Raw genomic sequence first — 21,430 nt, 5'->3', positions numbered from 1 at the left:
TTGTGGAAGCAGGATGCTTCTTCCCTTTAATGCACTCATTCTGGTCTGTGTGACATGTCTGTGTTCTATTTTCTCTTTGTGGGAAATGAAGTTTGACTACGTAAATGGTCTACTTGGACCTAATAATTTCTGCCAGTTCAGATAGACAAAAGTGATAATTTCTTGCCCTGAGTCAACTTCCTTCCACTGTTTAACTTCTAGTACAATGTAGTATCCATATAAATTTCCAAAACTAAATACTGAGTTAGTGTTAAGATTTTTTTTTTCTCAGATAACAATGACCTGCTTTACCAGTGTTTCTACATTTCATAGAGTTAAATTGATGTTTCACTGCACATTTTGTGTGGGATCATAGCAGCACCAGATCTTCCACACAACTATTGTTGTACATAGATATCAATTGATTGCACTAAATCTTTTGTACCGTATTTCTGGTATAGCAAATCTTTAAAAAAAAAATTGTCTTTGATCCGTGAGTTTAACTAGATCTACTGACACATTATGCATGCAATGGCCTTACTGTATCAAAACTTGTCCCTGTGCTACATGTACAAAGTGTATGTTAGTGATAATTTCATCAATGCTTCTTTAAATATAGAAATTGAAGAAAAAAAAGCATAATGAATTTGAAAGCAACCTTCACAATAACACAAGAATCATGTATGAATACACATGTAATCACTACAAAGAAAGGGTAAAAAGTTGTAAAAATAATGTCACAAAAAACATAGAGGGAAGAGACATACGTACATGTACCTCATAGTTCCTAAAAGTGGAGGGTGAAAACTGTAAATGGCAGATAATCACTCAATATTAGGTTTCCAACAATAGCTAATACACTGTACATAGGAACAGCAAGATCACCAAGAGATGAATGGGTTTGTTACCTCAGCTGTGTAAATCTGTTACTCTTCTTGGAGAAAAACATATCTAGTTCAACATCCTACTTACAGACCATTTCTTGAGATTTGACAGCAACAATTTATCTTTTTCTTCATTTTTTTTTTTTTGAAAACGGGGGGGGGGGGGGGGGGGGGTTATACCAGTGGAAATCTATTCAGCTAATGACCCTAACATTGCATACATTTGTAAATTTGTTTGCACACACAAGGAATAGCCAAAAATCTTGTCTCTGCACCATATTGGTAATGTTATGTTATAGTGTTTGTTCAGGATTTTTACAGAAGAGAATATATTGTGTTACATGCGATATATATGCAGGTGTGACTGTACAGCCTATTAGTCACAGGATGTCTGGAAAAACTGTGATTAGGTGATATTGGAGTCTGGACAAGCATGAATCTATGAGGAAATGTATAGCAGTAAGCAAAGTCCCAGTGTGTTGCATAAGTTGAATTACATGACTCAAATGTTTTGCAGGGGCATATTAACATGTACAACGTACATGTACACATATGTATGTCACAATGGAAACACATCATTTTCTTTCATATTGTCATTGTTCATCAGTACAGACTTTAACTTGCAAGATCATTTCTTAAAGTAACTTTCCTGTCTGTTTCACAATTGAAAATTACCTCAAAGGGTAAAACAAAATTACAATTGTAGCTACTCCCTCACTTTCATCGTGATGGCTTCATGAAAGCAAGCATCAAGTCTGCCTGGCAAGATATCAACATACAATGGATTATACATTGAAGGCCAACAACTGGTTCAGCACCCAGATTAAGAAGAAAAAAAAAAGAAGAAGCTAACATAAGTAAATACTTCAGTAGTTGGCTTATGATACGTTGGCAAGCATTTTTCAAGTGCCATGGCACAGTAGAAAGCTGCTATGACAAACGAACATCAACATCAACACACTTTTGGTTCTGGGTGCTACAATTTTCAAATAGACAGCATTTCTACTCCAAAAGTCAACTTGCATGATACATGTACAAATTGTAATTCTCTTGACAAGCAAGTGTAGATTTGCTTGCTTTTAAGCTGTAGCCTACTGTACCTGTGCCAATTTCTGAATGAGACCAATTCATTTTCATGTTCATTTACACTGTAGTTTATTACGCAGTCTTAGTAAAGCAAACATCTCTAAAAGTATTAGGAAAATCTTGTGCAAACCTATGCTGCAAAAACACTTTTTTCTCATGTACGCTGAAAAGATATTAAAAAAAGTTTCATTCTCATAGTACAGTTTTCGTATTGTATAATTTTGTGTTCGTGTCTCCTCTTTGTTACCATGTCAGTACATTTGTGTTTTTTACTCAAATTGTATTTTGTATGTACTGTAATGCAGGGCCCCTTGGTAGAGCAGTTCCGAGTGAGCTGGAAGGGCTACCCCACTGAAAGAAACCAGAGTAAATGAATAAATCAATTAATATAAAACGTTACTTACCTTTTGAAGGCAGGTTTCCACAACCTGATTGCAGATCTCCTCCAGATTATCAGTGAGAGCTAACCGAGAGCGAACAAACTGGCAAAGTTCCTCATTTGTCATGACATCCCATACTCCATCGCAGGCCAGTATAATGAACTCGTCTTCGTCTGTTCTATCTATGATTGTCACCTCGGGCTCTGGTGACACAAGCTGCTCTGTTGGGAGCTTGTCGCGATTGTTCTTGTAATCGTAATCCCCAAGTGCTCTTGACACAGCTAGCGAACCGTTTACACGCTCGATCATCACGCTCCCTCCTGCTCCTTCTATCCTCTTCATCTCATTTGGCTTTCCTGGCTTGTGATCCTCTGTACTAAAGGCTGGCTTCTCTCGGCCACTCCTCGATAGCACAGCTCGTGAATCTCCACAGTTGGCAAAGAACATCTGGGTTGGGGAAATGAGAACTGCCACAGCGGTGGAACCGCTTTTATCTGATCCATCTGTCCGTGCAAAATCAGTTCTCATCTTTGAGTCTATTGATAGGAATCCAGTCCTTATGCTCTCTTTTATACATTCAGATGCATCCTTCCCATTTGATTTACAACTATTGAGGAAATCTGGACTGGAAGAAATTTCAGGTAGCAAGTGGACTGCACAGTGTTTTGCCACCTTGGAGCCTGCATGCCCATCAAACACAGCAAAGAAAGACCAGTCTTTCAGACCAGTCTGAGGCAGGCCTATGACTGCCGAGTGCGCATCTTCCATTTCCACTCGCCAACCCTGCATACTGCTGAGACCATAGCGGAGTCCGTTACCAGAGCCATGTTCGTTTTCCTTTTCTGTATTGGGTTTCTCCAAAAAAGCCCCCATGATTGAAACTCAATGCTTGTGGCTCCAACCGTTGTATAAAATTTCCTTAAGTGTAATATGGCAGTTACCTTATCAGAGAAAAGAACAGTTCTACATCTGTTGCACATATCCTGGTGTTTCTGTAGTAGTCATCACTGGGATGCATTTCCTGTGGTCATCATAGGGCTGTACTTCTGACATACATATCCATTACTCATTCCACAAGGCACGTAGCAGCTTAGCCCACACGATGCACGACTCACAACAATACAGTGATGAGATCACTTGCAGTTCAGCCCACCATTGTAGCTATGCAATACCTAAGTAGTTCAATAAAGAGAGATAGGGTATATAAGATTATGATCATTAGGAATAATTGGTATAGCTTCCTGGGTTTTTGCACAATACATAACACAAGGCAGAGATTTATGTACTGAATAGAGGATTCTGTCTAAATACTTTAATTCCAAACTATGCCACAAGCGTAATTCCATGCAAGCATGCCAGGATACCAGACGTCTATGTCCCCAGTGATATAGACACAACAGAACTGCCATCCAGCCATCATATCAGCTCTGTATTACAGAGATGGCAAAACGAACATATCCATGGTTAATCTCCTGCATGCATGCCACACCTAAATCTGAACTGAGCTTAGACTGCCATGCGTACTTTATCTTAAAAACAAAACGCATACTCCAGATCTCGCCACACCCGTACACGTCCAATTACACATGATCCTGTGAGCTAAGTAGCTTGGGTTCCTCCCCATTCAATTGAACCTTGCAGAAATCCTGGGCCATCCATCGTTTCCTTCTGCACATGTTGACTACTGGTGATTGATCTCTCACATACAGAGGAAATGCTCCTTTACTCAATAGCTTTCAAGACAAATGCATCTGAGGTACTGCAGTTCCATACCCTTTATTTCTCCCGAACAGCTATGAATTCATTATTGAATACATTGCAACTGTTGCAGCCATTACTCGCAATATTTGATCAGTCCTTAGATGTACCATGCCTCTGAACAAACCTAAAGTTCTACTAAAAAATGGCATTTGATGTTGGAAGAGCATATTTCCACTTACAATGAAAACTACCATTTTGTTTAGCTGTGACAAATGAAAAGTGTCCTATTCATTTTTTGATCGCATGCTCATGATATTTTTAAATTGTGAGTCAGGTAAAGATCTACAAAATTAAATATCAGCTTCATGACGCACTGGAATCATGCATCATATTGAAGTGTCTTATAAGATGAGTGGTACACTTGAAATGACAATGAAGTCAATTCTGAACTAGAACCCAACAGCTTGATGGCTGCTGCCATTAAAAACAAGTATTTCTTTTCCTCAACACAATAAAAGAAAAAAAAATCAGTCCACAAACTCACTTTCCAACAAATATCAAAAAACACTTATCAAATTGCTAGGATTTTTTCATCTTCCGAGTAGATCATCACGAGTAATATGACAAGAGCCTTCTTTTTTATGAGTAAAGACATGATTGCTCCCCCACCCTTTTTTTTTTCGGGGGGGAGAGGAGTAATTGTCCAAAATAATGACTTAATAATAAGCTGTCATTTTGGCAAGGAGTTCACTTTTGCAAATTTCCCAGTTCCTTCTTAATCACAAATTCAATATAATGCAAAAATTACTGAAAATTTCTCACATCCTGTGTGGTACAGCAAGTGTCTAAATACATGCCTGTACATGCGCAATCACTCCTACACCGTGATATTATCATCAGACTGGAAGCACTTCACAAGGGGCGGTTACCAATATATTGCTGATGACAAACAATAGTATTGAGCTTCATGTGTAGACCTACAGCTGTATACAGTTGTACATATGTATAGATGTATCGATGTGTTACCTTTGTGTCACATACCCTAATCAGATATAGCTGAAAATCACAGGCAGATCTAGCTTTTTGCTCATGGGGGTTGACCCAATGATAATTCTCTCACCAATTTGGCTGATAAGCTATGAAAAAATAAAAATAAAAAAAGGCTTCACATTTTTTGCTGCCAATGCTAGCGACAAATCAGCTGACAAGTAACAACAACAAAAATACATGATTGCAATTTCTGAACATCAATTCTGTCGACAAATTGACTGACAATCCAACAAACAACAACAAAAAAAGTAATTATGCTTAAAAATAGGCCAAATTATGCCTACAGTACATCAGCAGAATGCTACATGCTGAAGCATCAAAAATTATGGCAGAAAGCATAATCATGCCAACTCTGGCTGGCAATGTTGGGCTGAGCCTGACACTGAGTGCTATAAAGAACATACTGTTTGGGTCTGAACTACATGATGGTCTTTTTCTATGCACATCACATTTTCACTTGGCAGCCCAAGATGGAGGGAGGGTTTAAACCCTGTACACCCCCCTCCCCCCCCCCCCCCCCCACAGATCCGCTAATAAAAACATTTGTGGCAGCACATACTTTAATGTCAGGATGTTGCAAAACTTCACGATTACTGTTCATTGAAATATTTATAGCGGCATGAAATTTCCGCATATTGGAGTCAACAGCTTTTTTTGCAGCATGAAACTTTCGCGAAATGCCATTGGCATTCAGTGCATCACTGCATCTAAACAGAATAGACAGTATAGAACTTTCATGTCCATTTTAATTTTGTGAATCTTGGCTCCGTGCATAATTCATGAAAATTTCATGCACACAAAAATTTCTGGTTCTACAGCACTCTATTCAAGCAGTAGAGAAGTTAACTGGCTTGTGTGTGTGTTTTTTTTTTTCTTTAAGTCTTCTGGTACTCTGTTGCACCACCCGATTACGTCAATTGCCATGAAGCATGCAAAGTATTCATAAAGATTAGTACCAATTGACAGCATGAGACAAATGCTTGTCAAATAAATGCCATTTACAATGATGTATGGCTTTTTCAAAACTCATGACCAAGGCGTGTTTTTTGTTCCATGTGTCCACACATAGATAAATATTGAGAGGGCATTGCATGGTACTTTATGGAAAAAAAAAGGACAATGCACTTTGGGCCATCGCAATGCGGGTGCTTTCACACTCTTTGGTTATCACCATGTGTTAGCATGTAATTAGCGTGCCAACAAGCCGGTAGCTGTGTCTTTTTTGATTAAAATTCTACCCAAATCTTTGCTATTTCAAACAGCTGGTGAGTACAGTGTATGTATGAGATATCAATTTTTACTATTTAAGTTAAATTTGTTGATCTACGACTCTGAATTAGACGTAATCGAGGCGAGTGAGGTACCTCACCCAAAATGTCGACAGGGACAGTGGTTAAGCATCCCCCACAGCAGTGCCTATGAGAGGCTTCTGTCTGTCTTGGAGGAGAATAATCAAAGTCAACAAATATTATGAAACTCCTCCAGACAGAGAGATTTTTCAGTCTACACTTGTCATAGTCAGCAGCACTATCTGGATATCGCGCGCATGTTTATACATTTGCACACACGGCAAGCTATGATATGGGTGGATTGATATCCTTTTTCCATAATGTAATCTGGGCCCTGTTTTATGAAGAGTTGAAATTGATCATATGGTTGATTTCAACTGTAAGTCTATGGCAGCCTGTGTGGTAAGGAAATTTAAAATTGATTTTACAGATATCTTTTGATACAACGGGGCCCTGGTCACATCACATTACCAATGAATTTTCCTGTAATAAAAATGTGCCTGTGTCGGTTAAAATAATGAGCTTGCAACTGTGCAAAGTAAAAAATATCACTCGCGTTTGTCGGCAAGAATTTTCTGTCATGTAGTGATATGAAATGGCAAAGTGAAGCCACAAAACTGAGGGATATTTTCTGAGATACACTGTACAAGGTATTTAAATAAAAAAGCGGTAGATGAATAGTAGGTCGGTCCGACCTTATTACATTGAAACTGACAGCCCTCTATTTCTAGTATTAATGCGTTAAGAACGAAAATGCACACATGAGATTATGCGCAGTGCCAGTGGTTTATACTTCACTGGGGATATGAAAAATAGAAGGGTCTATCCAAATATTACTGAAAAACCTGAAAATAAATAGCAACAGTGAAACAATGATACCATAGATTATAAACCGTATCCGGGCAATTACCCCCAGAGGGCAATTACCCCCCGGCTGAATACTGGTTAGTGGTAAGGTAAGAGTTAAGATTAGGGTTAGGGTTAGGTTTAGGGTTAGGAGTTTGGGTTAGGCATAGGATTAGGTTCAGGATTAGGATTAGGATTAGGGCCAGGAGAACGGTCCGGGGTAATTGCCCAGGGGGTAATTGCCCTAGACCCATTATAAACACATGCTGGAAAAGTATTATTACAAGCACTTCACACTTATTGGCAATAGAGGGTAGGGTGTTTCAAAGTACAAGTATGACACACAAGAGTGCAGGAAAATAACTCTCCGCTCATTTGAAGCAGTTATCTTAGAAGAGCACGTACCTCAAATCGCATTTTCACTACACACTAGTGAATTCAGAATTCATCATCTTTTAGTGTCCTCTATTTTGTAAACCTTTTGTTTCATTTTTTCTAGTACCATGATAACTTTGTAATACAGTGTATCTTTTCTTCATTTCTTTTCCCCTTTTCCTAGCCTTTCCCTTTATATTCTTTCACCCTTGTCTTATCACATTTTTCACAATCTTCTTTTTAATTCACACACACGTTTTGTTTTGTCAATCTTTTATTTTCCTTTCTTTTTCATATTATAAACAATAATATACAAATCATTTGATTGCAAAATATAAATTTCATCAAGACAACATAAATTTTCACATTGTCAATATTACAAATGAGAAAAAGAATTTTGCATATAAAACAAAACACACAAGACCCTCACACACACACTACAACACACACAACCAATCCTCAAATCAATCACTACCGCAACTCGATACAAGCTGAGAGAAAGCCGTAAAAAGTATTATATTCTTAAAGACACCATAGAAGAACTTGCTCTGGTTACTATTATATAGTGTGAGATAGCTACATTCAGATCAATCGCTGGCATTATCGTGATATAGTCCCCACCTAGATGCCCACCACCATGACCACAGTGCGTGTGCTCCCGTACGTTTAGGGTTAGGGCATAGGGTTAGGTAGGGTTTTATTTAGTACGAACACGCAGCGGTGGGGACTATATCACGATTATGCCCAATCGCTTTGCATGTTGCCGTGTTGCAGTGAACAAGTTTTGTATAATTGTACACCGTGCTGCGTTGTCTGCTCCTGTGCAATGCAGTTATATCACAGAGCGAGTATACAGCGAGTACATATCAGTTCGGGAAACCCACTCACAAGGGGGGCCCCTCCTTATAAGTAACCCGTCCCCCTTATAAGTAACCCCGTCCCCCTTATAAGTAACCCCCGGGGCACCCCTTATAAGGAGTCTCCACGCTTTTTTGCAATGCAACGCGAAAATGAAAGGACTGCGGCAATTCGCTTGATTATGTCCATAAAGCTTCACAAGTTTCCTAGTTACTCACAAAATTTGAGCAAAATCAGTTTGAGGCATCATATCTAAAATCATGGATTTAAATGCGATGTCAAACGACCCATGCGAATGCTGAAATGCGAGCGATTACTGGCGTGAGTGTCGCCAGGCCCGGCGGCGCGGCAATGCTTGAGTGCAGACGTGGCGAGATCAGTCGCCACGTCTGCACTCAAGCATTGCCGCGCCGCCGCGCCTGGCGACACTCACGCCAGTAATCGCTCGCATTTCAGCATTCGCATGGGTCGTTTGACATCGCATTTAAATCCATGATTTTAGATATGATGCCTCAAACCGATTTTGCTCAAATTTCGTGAGTAACTAGGAAACTTGTGAAGCTTTATGGACATAATCAAGCGCATTGCCGCAGTCCTTTCATTTTCGCGTTGCATTGCAAAAAAGCGTGGAGACTCCTTATAAGGGGTGCCCCGGGGGTAGACAGAAAGATCCGTCTGTCCGGAGGACTCTTTTTATATTTTGCCATTAACGCTGTCCTCCGTAGACAGACGGAAGGTTGCAGTACCCATTGCTGTGTGGATGTTCTTAACCACTGTCTCTATGGAAAATTGGGTGAGGTACCTCACCCTTCTCGATTGCGTCTAATTCACGGCCCTAGGTCGGCAAATTTAAGCTTGTATAGTGAAATTAGCTTTTTAAGAATACATTAAACTCACCAGATTAATGAATAATCCAAAATTTTAGTAGAATTTTCAACGTAAAACACAGCCTGTCGCGTCGTCACGTTCAAACTGCAGAAACATACACTATGAATCTATTAGCTAATCACATGCGAGGTAGCTTCTACGTGTTTGTTTTACTAAAACAGGTACCTCGCATGTGATTGGCTTACAGATTCAAAATGGCGACTTACAGCTTGCGAACGGCGATGTTGCGATATCGATAAAAAATGTCTGCGTTATAACCGAGTTTATGTGAGTATTTCGATTGCACATTTGAGAAATTTATCCCAAATATTGCTGCATAATGTGTCATGTCATGTCAAACTTGTTTGGATGTAAAAAAAACTGTCTGAAATTTGGTTTATCGTAACGTTTGATCTGTGCGCGACTGCTCCACACAGGAGCCGCAATCATTGACTTCGGTCTGTATACGGAGGGGATCCGTGAAGCCAGACGCAGTCTCCGCGGAACATTCCCCGACGGACAGATACAGACCGATCTTTCGGTCAACCCCGGGGGTTACTTATAAGGGGGACGGGGTTACTTATAAGGGGGACGGGTTACTGATAAGGAGGGGCCCCCCTTGTGAGTGGGTTTCCCAAACTGATATAGCTGCAATCTACATTTTTCCGAGAAGTGTCAATACGGTGAAAATTCCATTTCTCCTGGATTTGAATCTCACTCAGATGCAAAACATATTCGAGGGAGGCTGTTGGAATTGGATATAATTTAGAATGAGTTTGTGCATGTTTGGAGGTCAATTGACAAACAGGTGCAAAAACCAAAAGTACACTCACTAGCGCAGGCAAATAGTGAGATATTTCAGGTTTTTATGCATCGTTAGGGTGTCGATGTCCATATATATAGGACACCCAACAGTACACAACCTTAACCATTGTTACTACTTTAGCTTTACTAGCTCACATGTCAGTATCGACAGACTAACGTTAAGACTTCTCTGATGAATTTGCAGAGACTCCAACTCTCCCGTTTTCGACGGGAGATCTCCCTCCGAAAACCCATTTTTGCAAAGTCTCCCGTTCTCCCGTTTGAGATTTATTTTCTCCCGCCCTGGCTCTGTGTCTCCCGTTGGAAAGGATTTCTTACTTATTGCTATTGTATGTTGAAAAAAATAAGCCTTAGATAGCACCAGAAAGCATCTAGAACCCTAGGAATTTCGCTCTTCGCACACATCAACTTGGAGTCTCCCGTTTGCTAGGGGTTTCAGGCGGGAGAATCTCCAGATCAGAAGGTGCTTTGGGTTGGAGTCTCTGAATTTGTCATAGCACACGCACCAAATTTGGCCCATATTTTGGGCACTTCACTTTCCACTCCCTGCATCACATGCACACTTTCATCAATTAGTGAATGAACAGGTATCGTGACCAACAGCAGTAGGAGTTAGACTTCAACCACCCCAGCACAAAAGTGCGAGAAACAGATGAGTTTAGCGCGTCAAACAGACATCAAGAACAAATATGCCATGCCAATAAATGGTAGCACCAGAACGAGAGTCTACGGATCTACCGTACCCATTTCAGGAGCGGATTAGCGAAACACTACCGTCTACCCAACAGGCACTACGCACGGTCGGCTTCAGCGTCAGAACTACCCGGTTCGTAATCGAGTCCCGTTCTGCACTAGCTAGCACACAAATTTACGGCATCTAATCTGAGACCTTCAAAACATGTTCTATATGAGCATATTGGGAAGCTGCTTGAATAATACGTCCCCTTATACTCTAAGCAATATCAGACATACATGCATTTTCGGCAATGAAAATACTCGCTCACCTCTGGTCGATGAAGGTTGCCATTACACCGGATAAGCGTTGCTTTTGAAATTTGATTGGCGATTCATGTCACGTGATAAATTACATCATCTATAGCCGCTATATTTAGACGTTGTAGGGACAGCTTCGGTCCAGGGTTCATGAGATGTGCTGTGTCAAAGCTCTTTCTATAGGCTTGCAAAATTATCTCAAAGATAAAGCATAAAAAATGATAAACTCGGTGCGATCCAAAAATTAATCAGCATCATTTCTCGAAAATATCATTGTCATTTATCGTCAACATTCAACTCCTGGCTTCAACAGTACTTTATAATTACATTGCGTAGGCCTATGATTCGAAAATGAAATAAGGTCCGTTTTTCCGAAGATCACAAATTCCCTTATAATGCCTAATGTAGTCCTATAAAGGCTTCATAACCCAAATATTTGTGGTGTTATTTCGAAAGTTTGTGGATCCGAGAATGAAATAAGGTTCGTTATTTCGAAGTTTCGTTAATCCGAAAATGAACTAACATTCGTTATTCCGAAAATTGAATGATCGGATCCGATGATGACGTATAAGAGGAGGAAGGGTGCATACGGAGGAGAAGGATTTCTCATTTTCCCCCATATAACACAATTATATGCACTGAGATACGATATTATGTTCCATCAGTTCATCAATAAGTATAGACCTGTGTATTTAATCAAGATATACATGTATCGTGCGGTGTTTGTATGTAGGACCTATATACTCAATTTATTAAATAGGCCTACATGTCTGCACTGGGTGTCTGAGTGTGTGTGTGTATGTGTGTGTGTTTGTGTGTGTGTGTGTGTGTGTGTGTACGTGTGAGTGTGCTTGCTTATATCCCGTGACCATTTTGTAACATCGCATTTGTTACTAAATGAAGTTTATTTAAAGGACAAGTTCACCTTCATAGACATCTGGGTTGAGTGAATGCCGCAATATTAGTAGAACACATCCACCAGTGAGAGTTTGAGCAAAATCGGACAATCCGTTAAAAAGGTATGCATTTTTGAAGTTTCTGCTCAGTCACGGCTGGATGAAAAGACTACTATAGCTTGTGATGTCACATGAGTACAAAAATCTAAAGAAAGAATACAGAAAATTCAACATATTTCCATTTTTCTCGCACAACAAAAGAACACTCGACTTCTCTCTTTCAGAGGCAGGTACCAATAGCATACGTCAGTAGCAAGTCGAAGAACTGTGCACTTTATTCAAAAAGTAAAGTTTCGTGAAATTATCTTTTTATTTTCCTTATTATATATTTGTACGCATGTGACATCATATACACTGTATAGTAGTCTTCTCTTCCAGCAGTGACTGCGCAGATACTTGAAATATTCGTAACTTTTGAACGGATCGTCCAATTTTCCTCAACCTTTCACTGATGTGTTCTACTATAATATTGCTGCACTCTCTAAGTCCTAATATGTATCACTGAGTGAAGGTGGACTTGTCCTTTGATATTCGGAATCACAAACCTCATTTCATTTTCGAAATGATGAACCTCACATCATTTTCGGATTACCTTATTTCATTTTCGGATTAACAAACCAGCGGAATAACGAACCTTTTTTCATCTTCGGAATTTCGAATCTTATATAGGAATAACGAAACTTACGAATAACGGCAATTCATTTTCGGATTAACGAGCCTTCGGAATAACGAACTGTAACCTCTATAGTGAGGCGGGAAGATTGTTAGAAGACTGAAATATCAAATAATCTTTTATTCATATCGCCAGATTTGCATGTTTGTTTGTTTACTATTTAGTTTGGCAGAGGCTCGGCACTTATAATTGCTCCAACTTAGGCTCCCACTTTCAGTCGGTTTTCTGAAACTCTCCGCTCTCACGCTTGAGTTTATCCAGGGAGGTGACTCACCTCCCTGGTTTATCCCACCCTATAGCTGTGTACGGCCGGTATTTTCTCTCGCATAAAATCTATATAGCTATATACCTCTCGTCCCAGAACTTTACTTTTGTCATAGAAATGTCGCTATAATATGGCGACTGGTATGCCTCCGCCAAATGCATAGTTCTCCCCCGAGTACTTACAATGTGAGACGACAGTTTAAAAACTGGCCAAACACTAGAATGACATGTTTTTCACAAATGTGTTGAGTGTTTACATTATATACCTCGAAATAAGGTTCCTGGATGGATGGTTAATTGCTTAAAGGGAGCAGATATTCGAGGATATCTAAGTTGACTTTTGATCTTGCCCCTTTGACACCTGTACGACCAATCACAATTTGGATTCTTCAAATAATATTACTAACTATAAAACATCCATTTTCATGACAATTCTATGACCTCTCTTTTTTTCAAAATATAGGAAAATTGTGAGATTTTAACATTCCATTGACCTTTGACCCCATGGCCATAATCTTTCCATGCAGAATCGGTTTGAAATGGCTGAGATATCCATTGAAACAAAGTAAAACAAATTAACAGTGGCGGATCCAGAGGGGGGCGCAACCGGCGCACGCCCCCTTTATTTTTCGTTTAAAAAAAACAATGAAATGAAACCCGGAAGTGGCACCAGAAATATTAGTTGCGTCCCCCTTTACAGAATTCCTGGATCCGCCCCTGATTAAGGTATTAATGACCACCCTTTATTACGACCACTTTGTTTAGCTTTGCTTTGGCGTTTTGTCTTTTTATATCTCAGCCATTTTAAAACTGATTTTCATCAAATAAACTTGCAATTCCTCTTCGAATCCATATGCTCTTTTATATTTCACATTTATATGGATTTTAACTATCTCTCAAAAACTAACAAACCTGGATACCCATCTCAACCGAAACTGACTTGTTTTATCATACCGTGCACATAGATTCATTATGTACATTTTTTGTTCAATATACATTTACCGTTAAAACATATGATTTTCATTGAAAATGCAATTCAATGAAAATAATCATAATTTATAATCTGAACTGAACTGAACTGAACTGAACTGAACTGAACTGAACTGAACTGACCCAAGGAACTGCTGAACTACAACAAAGTACCGCCTGGAGCCCCTCGGAGGAACTGAGTTTTGAAGTGCAAAAATGAAGCAATATTATAGGCCCAGTGGCGTATACGTATACCTTGGGTCAAGACATTGGGGGGCACCTCGTGGAAAAGTAATTTTGAGGGTGTGTATGCTTGTGCGTGCGTGCGTGCGTGAAACAGGTAACCAAGATACCACAATATGTAGTATGATTTGGCGTGCAAAATTGTTGGTGTTTGTGAGTGCGCATTGGTGGGTATATGTTGTTGTTGTTTTGGTTGATGTCTAGTGCATGAGTGTGTGTGTGTGTTGAGGGAAGGCTACGGGGGGGGGGGGTATGTTAGTGGGGAAATAGGTGGGGATGGTTAGGGTTAGGTAGATGTAGTTAGGCAATGGTAGAATAATGGTTAAAGGGTCAGGCAGGAATATGATTTGTTTTGATGATACACATATGGTTATTTTGTGCTGTCGCGGGGGGGGAGGGGTGGTTGATAGGTTAGATAGAAAAAAAATGATGAGTTTTGTTCGGTTAAGTAAAGAATGCTTTTTTAAAAATATGTTTTAGGAAATGCTGTATTCTCAAGAGAGTGTAAGAGAATTTATATAATGAAGTGGATATTGAGCAATCTGATCAAGTTGATCAAGATTTTTTTCCCTTTTAAGAGTTATACTTTATCTGATATATTTATGTATATAGTGTGTGCTCTGCCAAAAAAGAAAGAAAAAAAACAAGAAGGAAGTTAAGTGAAAAAGTGATTGAGTAGCACACATCTCTTAGTCGGTGTGTGAGTGATAAGGCACATTCGGATTGGCTTGATTAGGCTGATCAAAATAGCTTTTTCTGAGAATTATGCAGATTTTTATGTCATTTCTCTTATAAAAACAGGGTATGATTTGGTAAATAGAATCAAATACATTGTACTGTATGTTTGAAAAATGATTTAGCAGCACAAGAAAGAAGAATACAGCTGCTTTCTTTTTTTTTGTTGGTGGACGTATCAATTTTATTGTTAATATGGATTTCACATTGAATGAAACTCAAATAAAAGAATATTACCAAAAAAAAAGTGTATGTGTGTGTGCGCGTGTGTGCGTGCGCTGTCAGTCTGGAAACTTAATGGGGACTACAATACATAACGGAATGTGATGCATTCCACAGCGCAGTATATTCATAATAGGCGTTTTCACATCAGCCCGATGTTTCGAAATAGCGCGCTATTTTCTGACTTGGGAAATTGGAAAATATCTCGAGCTTGGATTTTTATCGGGCTGATGTGAAAACGCCTATTGTATCGCTCTGGTCAAGAAAATTTCTCGAGTCCAACTTGGGAAATTTCTGAAATAGCGGGATAAATGGCGAACTAGCGCGCTATTTGATAATGTGAAAACGTCTAAAGAAATTAGCGCGATGCCATCCCATCATGCCTAGCGTGTGTGACCCAATCGATCGAGGCAAACTGCACACAAAGCATGAGAAATTTTTGAAAGTGATTACTGATGCTGTTTGCACATGCTCAGCTGTCGACTTAGCTCGAAAAAATTTCGGGCTAGTTCTCTTCGGGCTGATGTGAATAAGAAATGAAATAGCGCGCTAATTCGCAATCGCGAAAAAACATCTCGAGCTTGGATTTTTATCGGGCTGATGTGAAAACACCTATTGAGCAACATTGCATAAGTTTTCCTTTTACATGGCTGATGGAATGACGATGTGAAACGACAATAACTGGCAGCAACATCAGGAAAATTGCATAACAATTAAATGCGAGCGAGCTTGAAATTTTGACATTTTACAGTCCCCAAACTGCCATTTGTAGCTATATTTTTCGCTCATTGGAAATTAAGGGGGAGCGCACCGGGCGCAACTGCTGGCAATTACTGGCAGCAACATCAGGAAAATGGCATAACGATTAAATGCGAGCGAGCGAAGCAAGCGAGCTTGAAAATTTGACATTTTACAGTCATAAAACTGCCGTTTGCTAGCTATATTTTTTCGCTTTGGAAATTAAGGGGGGGGGGCGCACCGGGCGCAACTGCTGGCAATTACTGGCAGCCATAGGCGCCGGAAGTGGGGGGGGGGGGGGGGGGGCGGCCGCCCCCCCCAATCCAAAAAGTGGGGGGGGGGGGGCAAAAACGCATTTTTGCCCCCCAAAAAGCCCCCCCCCAAAAAAAAATAATAATAATGATAAAAATAAATAATAAACAAAGAAAATAAAATAAATATGTATATATATGAATAAAAGGGAAAAAATTGGCTTACAAAACGGCAGCTTTTGGACTGTAAAATGTCAAAATTTTCAAGCTCGCTCGCTTCTCTCGCTCGCATCCAGCAGTTGAGCCCGGTGCGCCTCCCCCTTAATTCTAAAGCGAAAAAAACATAGCTACGACGATAGTTGTTGGACTCTAGAATGTCAAAATTTTCAAGCTCGCTCGCTGCGCTCGCTCGCATTGAATCGTTATGCCATTCTCCTAATGTTGCTGACAGTAATTGCCAGTAGTTGCGCCCGATGCCCCCACCCATATTTCCAAAGCGAAAGATAAATATAGCTATAACGGGAGTTTTGGGACTGTAAAATGTCAAAAATTTTCAAGCTCGCTCGCTTCGCTCGCTCGCATTGAATCGTTATGCCCCTCTCCTAATGTTGCTGCCAGTAATTGCCAGCAGTTGCGCCCGATGCCCCCCCTTAATTTCCAAAGCGAAAGGTATATAGTTACAAACGGGAGTTTTGGGACTGTAACATGTCAAAATTTTCAAGCTCGCTCGCTTCGTTCGCTCGCATTGAATCATTATGCCACTCTCCTAACGTTGCTGCCAGTAATTGCCAGCAGTTTTGCCCGATGCCCCCCCCCCCCCCTTAATTTCAAAAGCGAAAGATATAGCTACAAACGGGAGTTGTGGGACTGTAAAATGTCAAAATTCTCAAGCTCGCTCGCTTTGCTCGCTCGCATTGAATCGTTATGCCATTCTCCTAATGTTGCTACCAGTACTTGCCAGCAGTTGCGCCCGATGCGCCGCCCCATTAATTTCCAAAGTGAAAGATATAGCTACAAACCCCAGTTTGGGGACTGTAGAATGTCAAAATTTTCAAGCTTGCTCGATTCGCTCGCTCGCATTGAATCGTTATGCCATTCTCCTAATGTTGCTGCCAATAATTGCCAGCAGTTGTGCCCGATGCGCCCCATTTATTTCCAAAGCGAAATATATAGCTACAATTAAAACTCCAGTTTTGGAACTGTAGAATATCAAAATTTCAAGCTCGCTCGCTTCGCTCGCTCGCATTTTATTGTTATGCCATTCACCTTATGTTGCTGACAGTATATAATTTGTCGATCGTTTCACACCGTCATTTCATAATCCATGTAAGGAAAATTTACAATGTTCCTCAATGACTGCGTTGTTGAATGTATCACATTCCGTAAAGTATTGTAGTCCCATTATTGCTCACGCACACACGCACAAGCATCAGACCGTCAAAATTACTTTATGGTTCCCCCCCCCCCCCATGTTTCGACCCACCGTACGCCACTTCACACACACACACACACACACACACACACACACACATATATATATATATATATTATAATAGATGTGTGTGTGTGTGTGTGTGTGTGTGTGTGTGTGTGTGTGTGTGTGTGTATGTGTATATTGTGTAACATATGCATGGTCTAATCTTGAGCCCCCTCCAATGTTTGCCCCCCCAATCCAAAACTGCTTCCGGCGCGCCTGCTGGCAGCAACATCAGGAGAATGGCACAACGATTAAATGCGAGCGAGCGAACCTGAAAATTTTGACATTTTTACAGTCCCAAAACTGCCGTTTAACATTATATTTTTTTCGCTTTGGAAATTAAAGGGGGGGGGGGGGTGCACCGGGCGCAAGAGAATGTATGGCATAACGATTAAATTTGACATTTTACAGTCAAAAAACTGCCGTTTGTAGCTATATATATATTTTTTTCGCTTTGGAAATTAAGGGGGCGCACCGGGCGCAACTGCTGGCAATTACTGGCAGCAACATCAGGAGAATGGCACAACGATTAAATGCGAGCGAGCGAGCCCCTTGAAAATTTTGACATTTTATAGACCCAAAACTGCCGTTTTACATAGCTATTTGTTTTCGCTTTGGAAATTAAGGGGGTGCGCACTGGGCTCAACTGCTGGCAATTACTGGCAGCAACATCAGGAGAATGGCATAACGATTTTTAAAATGCGAGAGAGCGAAGCGAGCGAGCTTGAAATTTTTGACATTTTACAGTCCAAAAACTGCCGTTTGTAGCTATATTTTTTTCGCTTTGGAAATTAAGGGGGGAGGGGGCGCACCGGGCGCAACTGCTAGCAATTCTGTACTGGCAGCAACATCAGGAGAATGGCATAACGATTAAATGCGAGCGAGCGAAGCGAGCGAGCTTGAAAATTTTGACATTTTACAATCCCCAAACTGCCGTTTGTAGCTATATTTTTTTTTTCGCTTTGGAAATTAAGGGGGCGCACCGGGCGCAACTGCCGGCAATTACTGGCAGCAACATCAGGAAAATGGCGTAGCGATTAAATGCGAGCGAGCGAAGCGACCGAGCTTGAAAAGTTTGACATTTTACAGTCCAAAAACTGCCGTTTGTAGCTATATTTTTTTCGCAATTTGGAAATTAAGTGTGTGTGTGTGGGGGGGGGGGGGGGGCGCCCGGTGCGCCCCCTCCCCGGATCCGGCACTGGTAGTCAAAGGTGTCGGTTTATGTTCATGATTGGGGGAGGTATGACCAGCGACGGGGCGTCGAAGTGACCAAGTGGGGGAAGGATGTCCAGAATCTGCACTTTAGAGCATCCCCTAATTGTTTGTGTGTGTGTGTGTGTGTGTGTGTGTGTGTGTGTGTGTGTGTGTGCTTTATATACATGGACAAGTTAGGAAATAGCCCAGGTCAAGTCTTATTATTGGCAATGCAAGGCATTTTAATATAGACTAGTATGTAAAGCAACACTGCAAAATCAACGATCTATAGCTTTTATGTAACGAAGAGTAAGGTACAAAGGTGTACATTTGATTTAACACATTGCGCAACATTGCAGCGACTCTTTTTGCCGTTCGGATGTTCTGAGTACACTGCGCACATCCTGCTTATATTCAGAATGCCAACCATGCAGGAATCACGCTGAATCACAATCTTTTGTCGGCTAGTTTCACACTATATACCTCTTTAATTATGGTTAAAAGAAATCTTAGAAAAATGTTTTATTTCTTGATCACCCTTTCATGTCGATTTCAAAAGCAGTTTACTAACCCTTGACAGGGTGGTCCACAACTTGAAATTTTAGCATGTTGCAAGCTCACAATCTGAGAATATTGCAGAAAATTGAATATGCGCGGAGCGCACACGATGAGTACATAGTACGCAATATTTTGCTGCTTATCTCTCTTTGTGCTGCTTACATTCAATGTTCTCTCATGTTTTATATATCTAAAGTACCTAGTAGTTTGATGTTTCTTATGTTATGCACATGTTTTGCACATTTTTGAATACTTTTACTTTGAGCTTGTTGCAAATTCTTGAGGATGTTGCATAGCATGTTGCTGGCTTTTTAGGATGTTGCACAAGAATTTTAGCATGTTGCAGCGACATGCTGAAACCCCTCGTGGACCACCCTGCTTGAATTACCATTTTGGTTATTTTTTTATTTTTATTTTTTTACCAGCGGATGGGGGGGGGGGGGGGGGCACGTGCCCCCCGTAGTTACACCACTGCATAGACCTATGATGGTCAAACATAATGTGGTATAATAAAATAGACATCAAACAAAATGTAGCGGGTTGCAATTTTCTCTTCGAAATAAATTTTGCGAGAAACATTTGTGACTTTTTTTTTGTGCAAGCCAAATGAAAGGGCGAGCATTGGGTCATGCTCTTTAGGCCTATGGGCTGTTTTAGCACGTCTGTAAATAGGGCGCCTAACTTCACCATCTTCAACACAATACTCTACAATTAATATAGTACAGGATGTACCTGCATGTGCAACTGTCGTCTTTCTTATTTATTTCAGGCCTGTATGTCTCTCATTCTTTGACATTAGGCCTAATGTTTATAAAAGCAAGCAATTTAGTCGTAACTCCTGTAGGTCTATATCAATCTGCTTATCAATATATGAATTTATAACTCAATCAAAGCATGTCATATACCTATATACTTTATTAATCTTGGAGTATTTTTTTTCTATGTATCCCTGAGGGCCTATATCGGGTTTCCTTTATAGTGTCCGGGATTTTGTTTGATCTTGGAGTTTCTATCTATAATATCCAAGTATTTTGTTCACCTAATTCTATTCTACTATTGTTATCATTTGGTCCATTATAAATTACCTTATCCGCATACTATAATTCCTTGGGGTTTTTTTTTCTTTCTCTCTTTATGGGGATAGGGTGGGTGGTGATGAGGCAGTTTCCAAAACGATGCATGATTTAGTTACATTAAAGGTCGTCCATGCATGGGAGTGTTCATGTGAACATGCATGCTTCTCATCATTTCCGTGCCTTACAGAAACGCGGATTTTGGAATTCTGCAAGAGATCTTTTGGCATGTATAACCAAGAAAAACTGTTTATTACAATGAAAACTGTTTGCGAATTTGACTGCAAGTTGTTTACGAATTTGATTACAACTGTTAAAGGGATCGTATAGTCTTAGTTGAGACCTAATTTCAGGTTTCTAACATTTTTTTTGGTGAGATAATGAGAAACCTCTTATGAAATATGAAAGAGCATGTAATTCCATGAGGAGTTCAATGTTTATTTGATGAAAATTGGTTTTGAAATGGCTTAGATATCCAAAAACAGAGCAATTCTAATAAAATGTGGGACCCACCTTTTATTACGATCGCTTTGTTTTACTTTGTTTTTTGATGTTTCAGTCATTCCAAACCCAATTTTCATCTAATAAACTTTGAATTCCTCTTAAATTGGTATGCTCTATACTTTTTCGTAAGTTTTTTCTTGGTATCTCGCGAAAAGTTAAAAGCCCAATTCTCATCTCCACCAATACTGTACCATCCCTTTAACCCGTATACCCTGAAGTTCCCTAGAATTCGCGCTTTACGCTCGCAAACATTCCCAGCTCAGTCCGCGTTTAGGTGTTCGTGCTTTTGGTAGAGCACGTTTATATTGAAGGCTACAATACAACAATACAGCGCGCTAGACTACGGGAAAAAAAGCGTCGTAGACAACCGCGAGAAATGATATGGTGTGACTACATTTTTTGTCTTCTATTGCAATATTAAATAGTAGCAAGTTTTGAAA

At 40.1% G+C, this 21,430-nt stretch overlaps 1 protein-coding gene across 2 annotated transcripts in view; it reads right to left on the bottom strand.

Moving 5' to 3' along the window:
* The window catches only part of LOC139728600 (protein phosphatase 1B-like), a 33,218-nt gene extending 22,036 nt beyond the window's left edge, over window positions 1–11,182 (bottom strand). For both annotated transcript variants that reach the window (XM_071639539.1, XM_071639538.1), the window contains exons 1-2: window positions 11,145–11,182; window positions 2,354–3,501 (exon numbers count right to left, since the gene is read on the bottom strand). In XM_071639539.1, the coding sequence (XP_071495640.1) occupies window positions 2,354–3,202 (849 nt within the window). In that variant the 5' untranslated portion in view covers window positions 3,203–3,501; window positions 11,145–11,182. The remainder of the gene's footprint in view (window positions 1–2,353; window positions 3,502–11,144) is intronic.
* Between the last annotated feature and the right edge of the window lie 10,248 nt (window positions 11,183–21,430).

The sequence above is a fragment of the Diadema antillarum genome, unplaced genomic scaffold, assembly GCF_040938485.1.
Source record: "Diadema antillarum isolate AM-2024a unplaced genomic scaffold, OU_Dant_1.0 seq00000187_RagTag, whole genome shotgun sequence".
Lineage (NCBI taxonomy): Eukaryota > Metazoa > Echinodermata > Echinoidea > Diadematoida > Diadematidae > Diadema > Diadema antillarum.
Note: the sequence above shows the minus strand (reverse complement) of the source record. Positions and strands in the feature narration are given on the sequence as shown.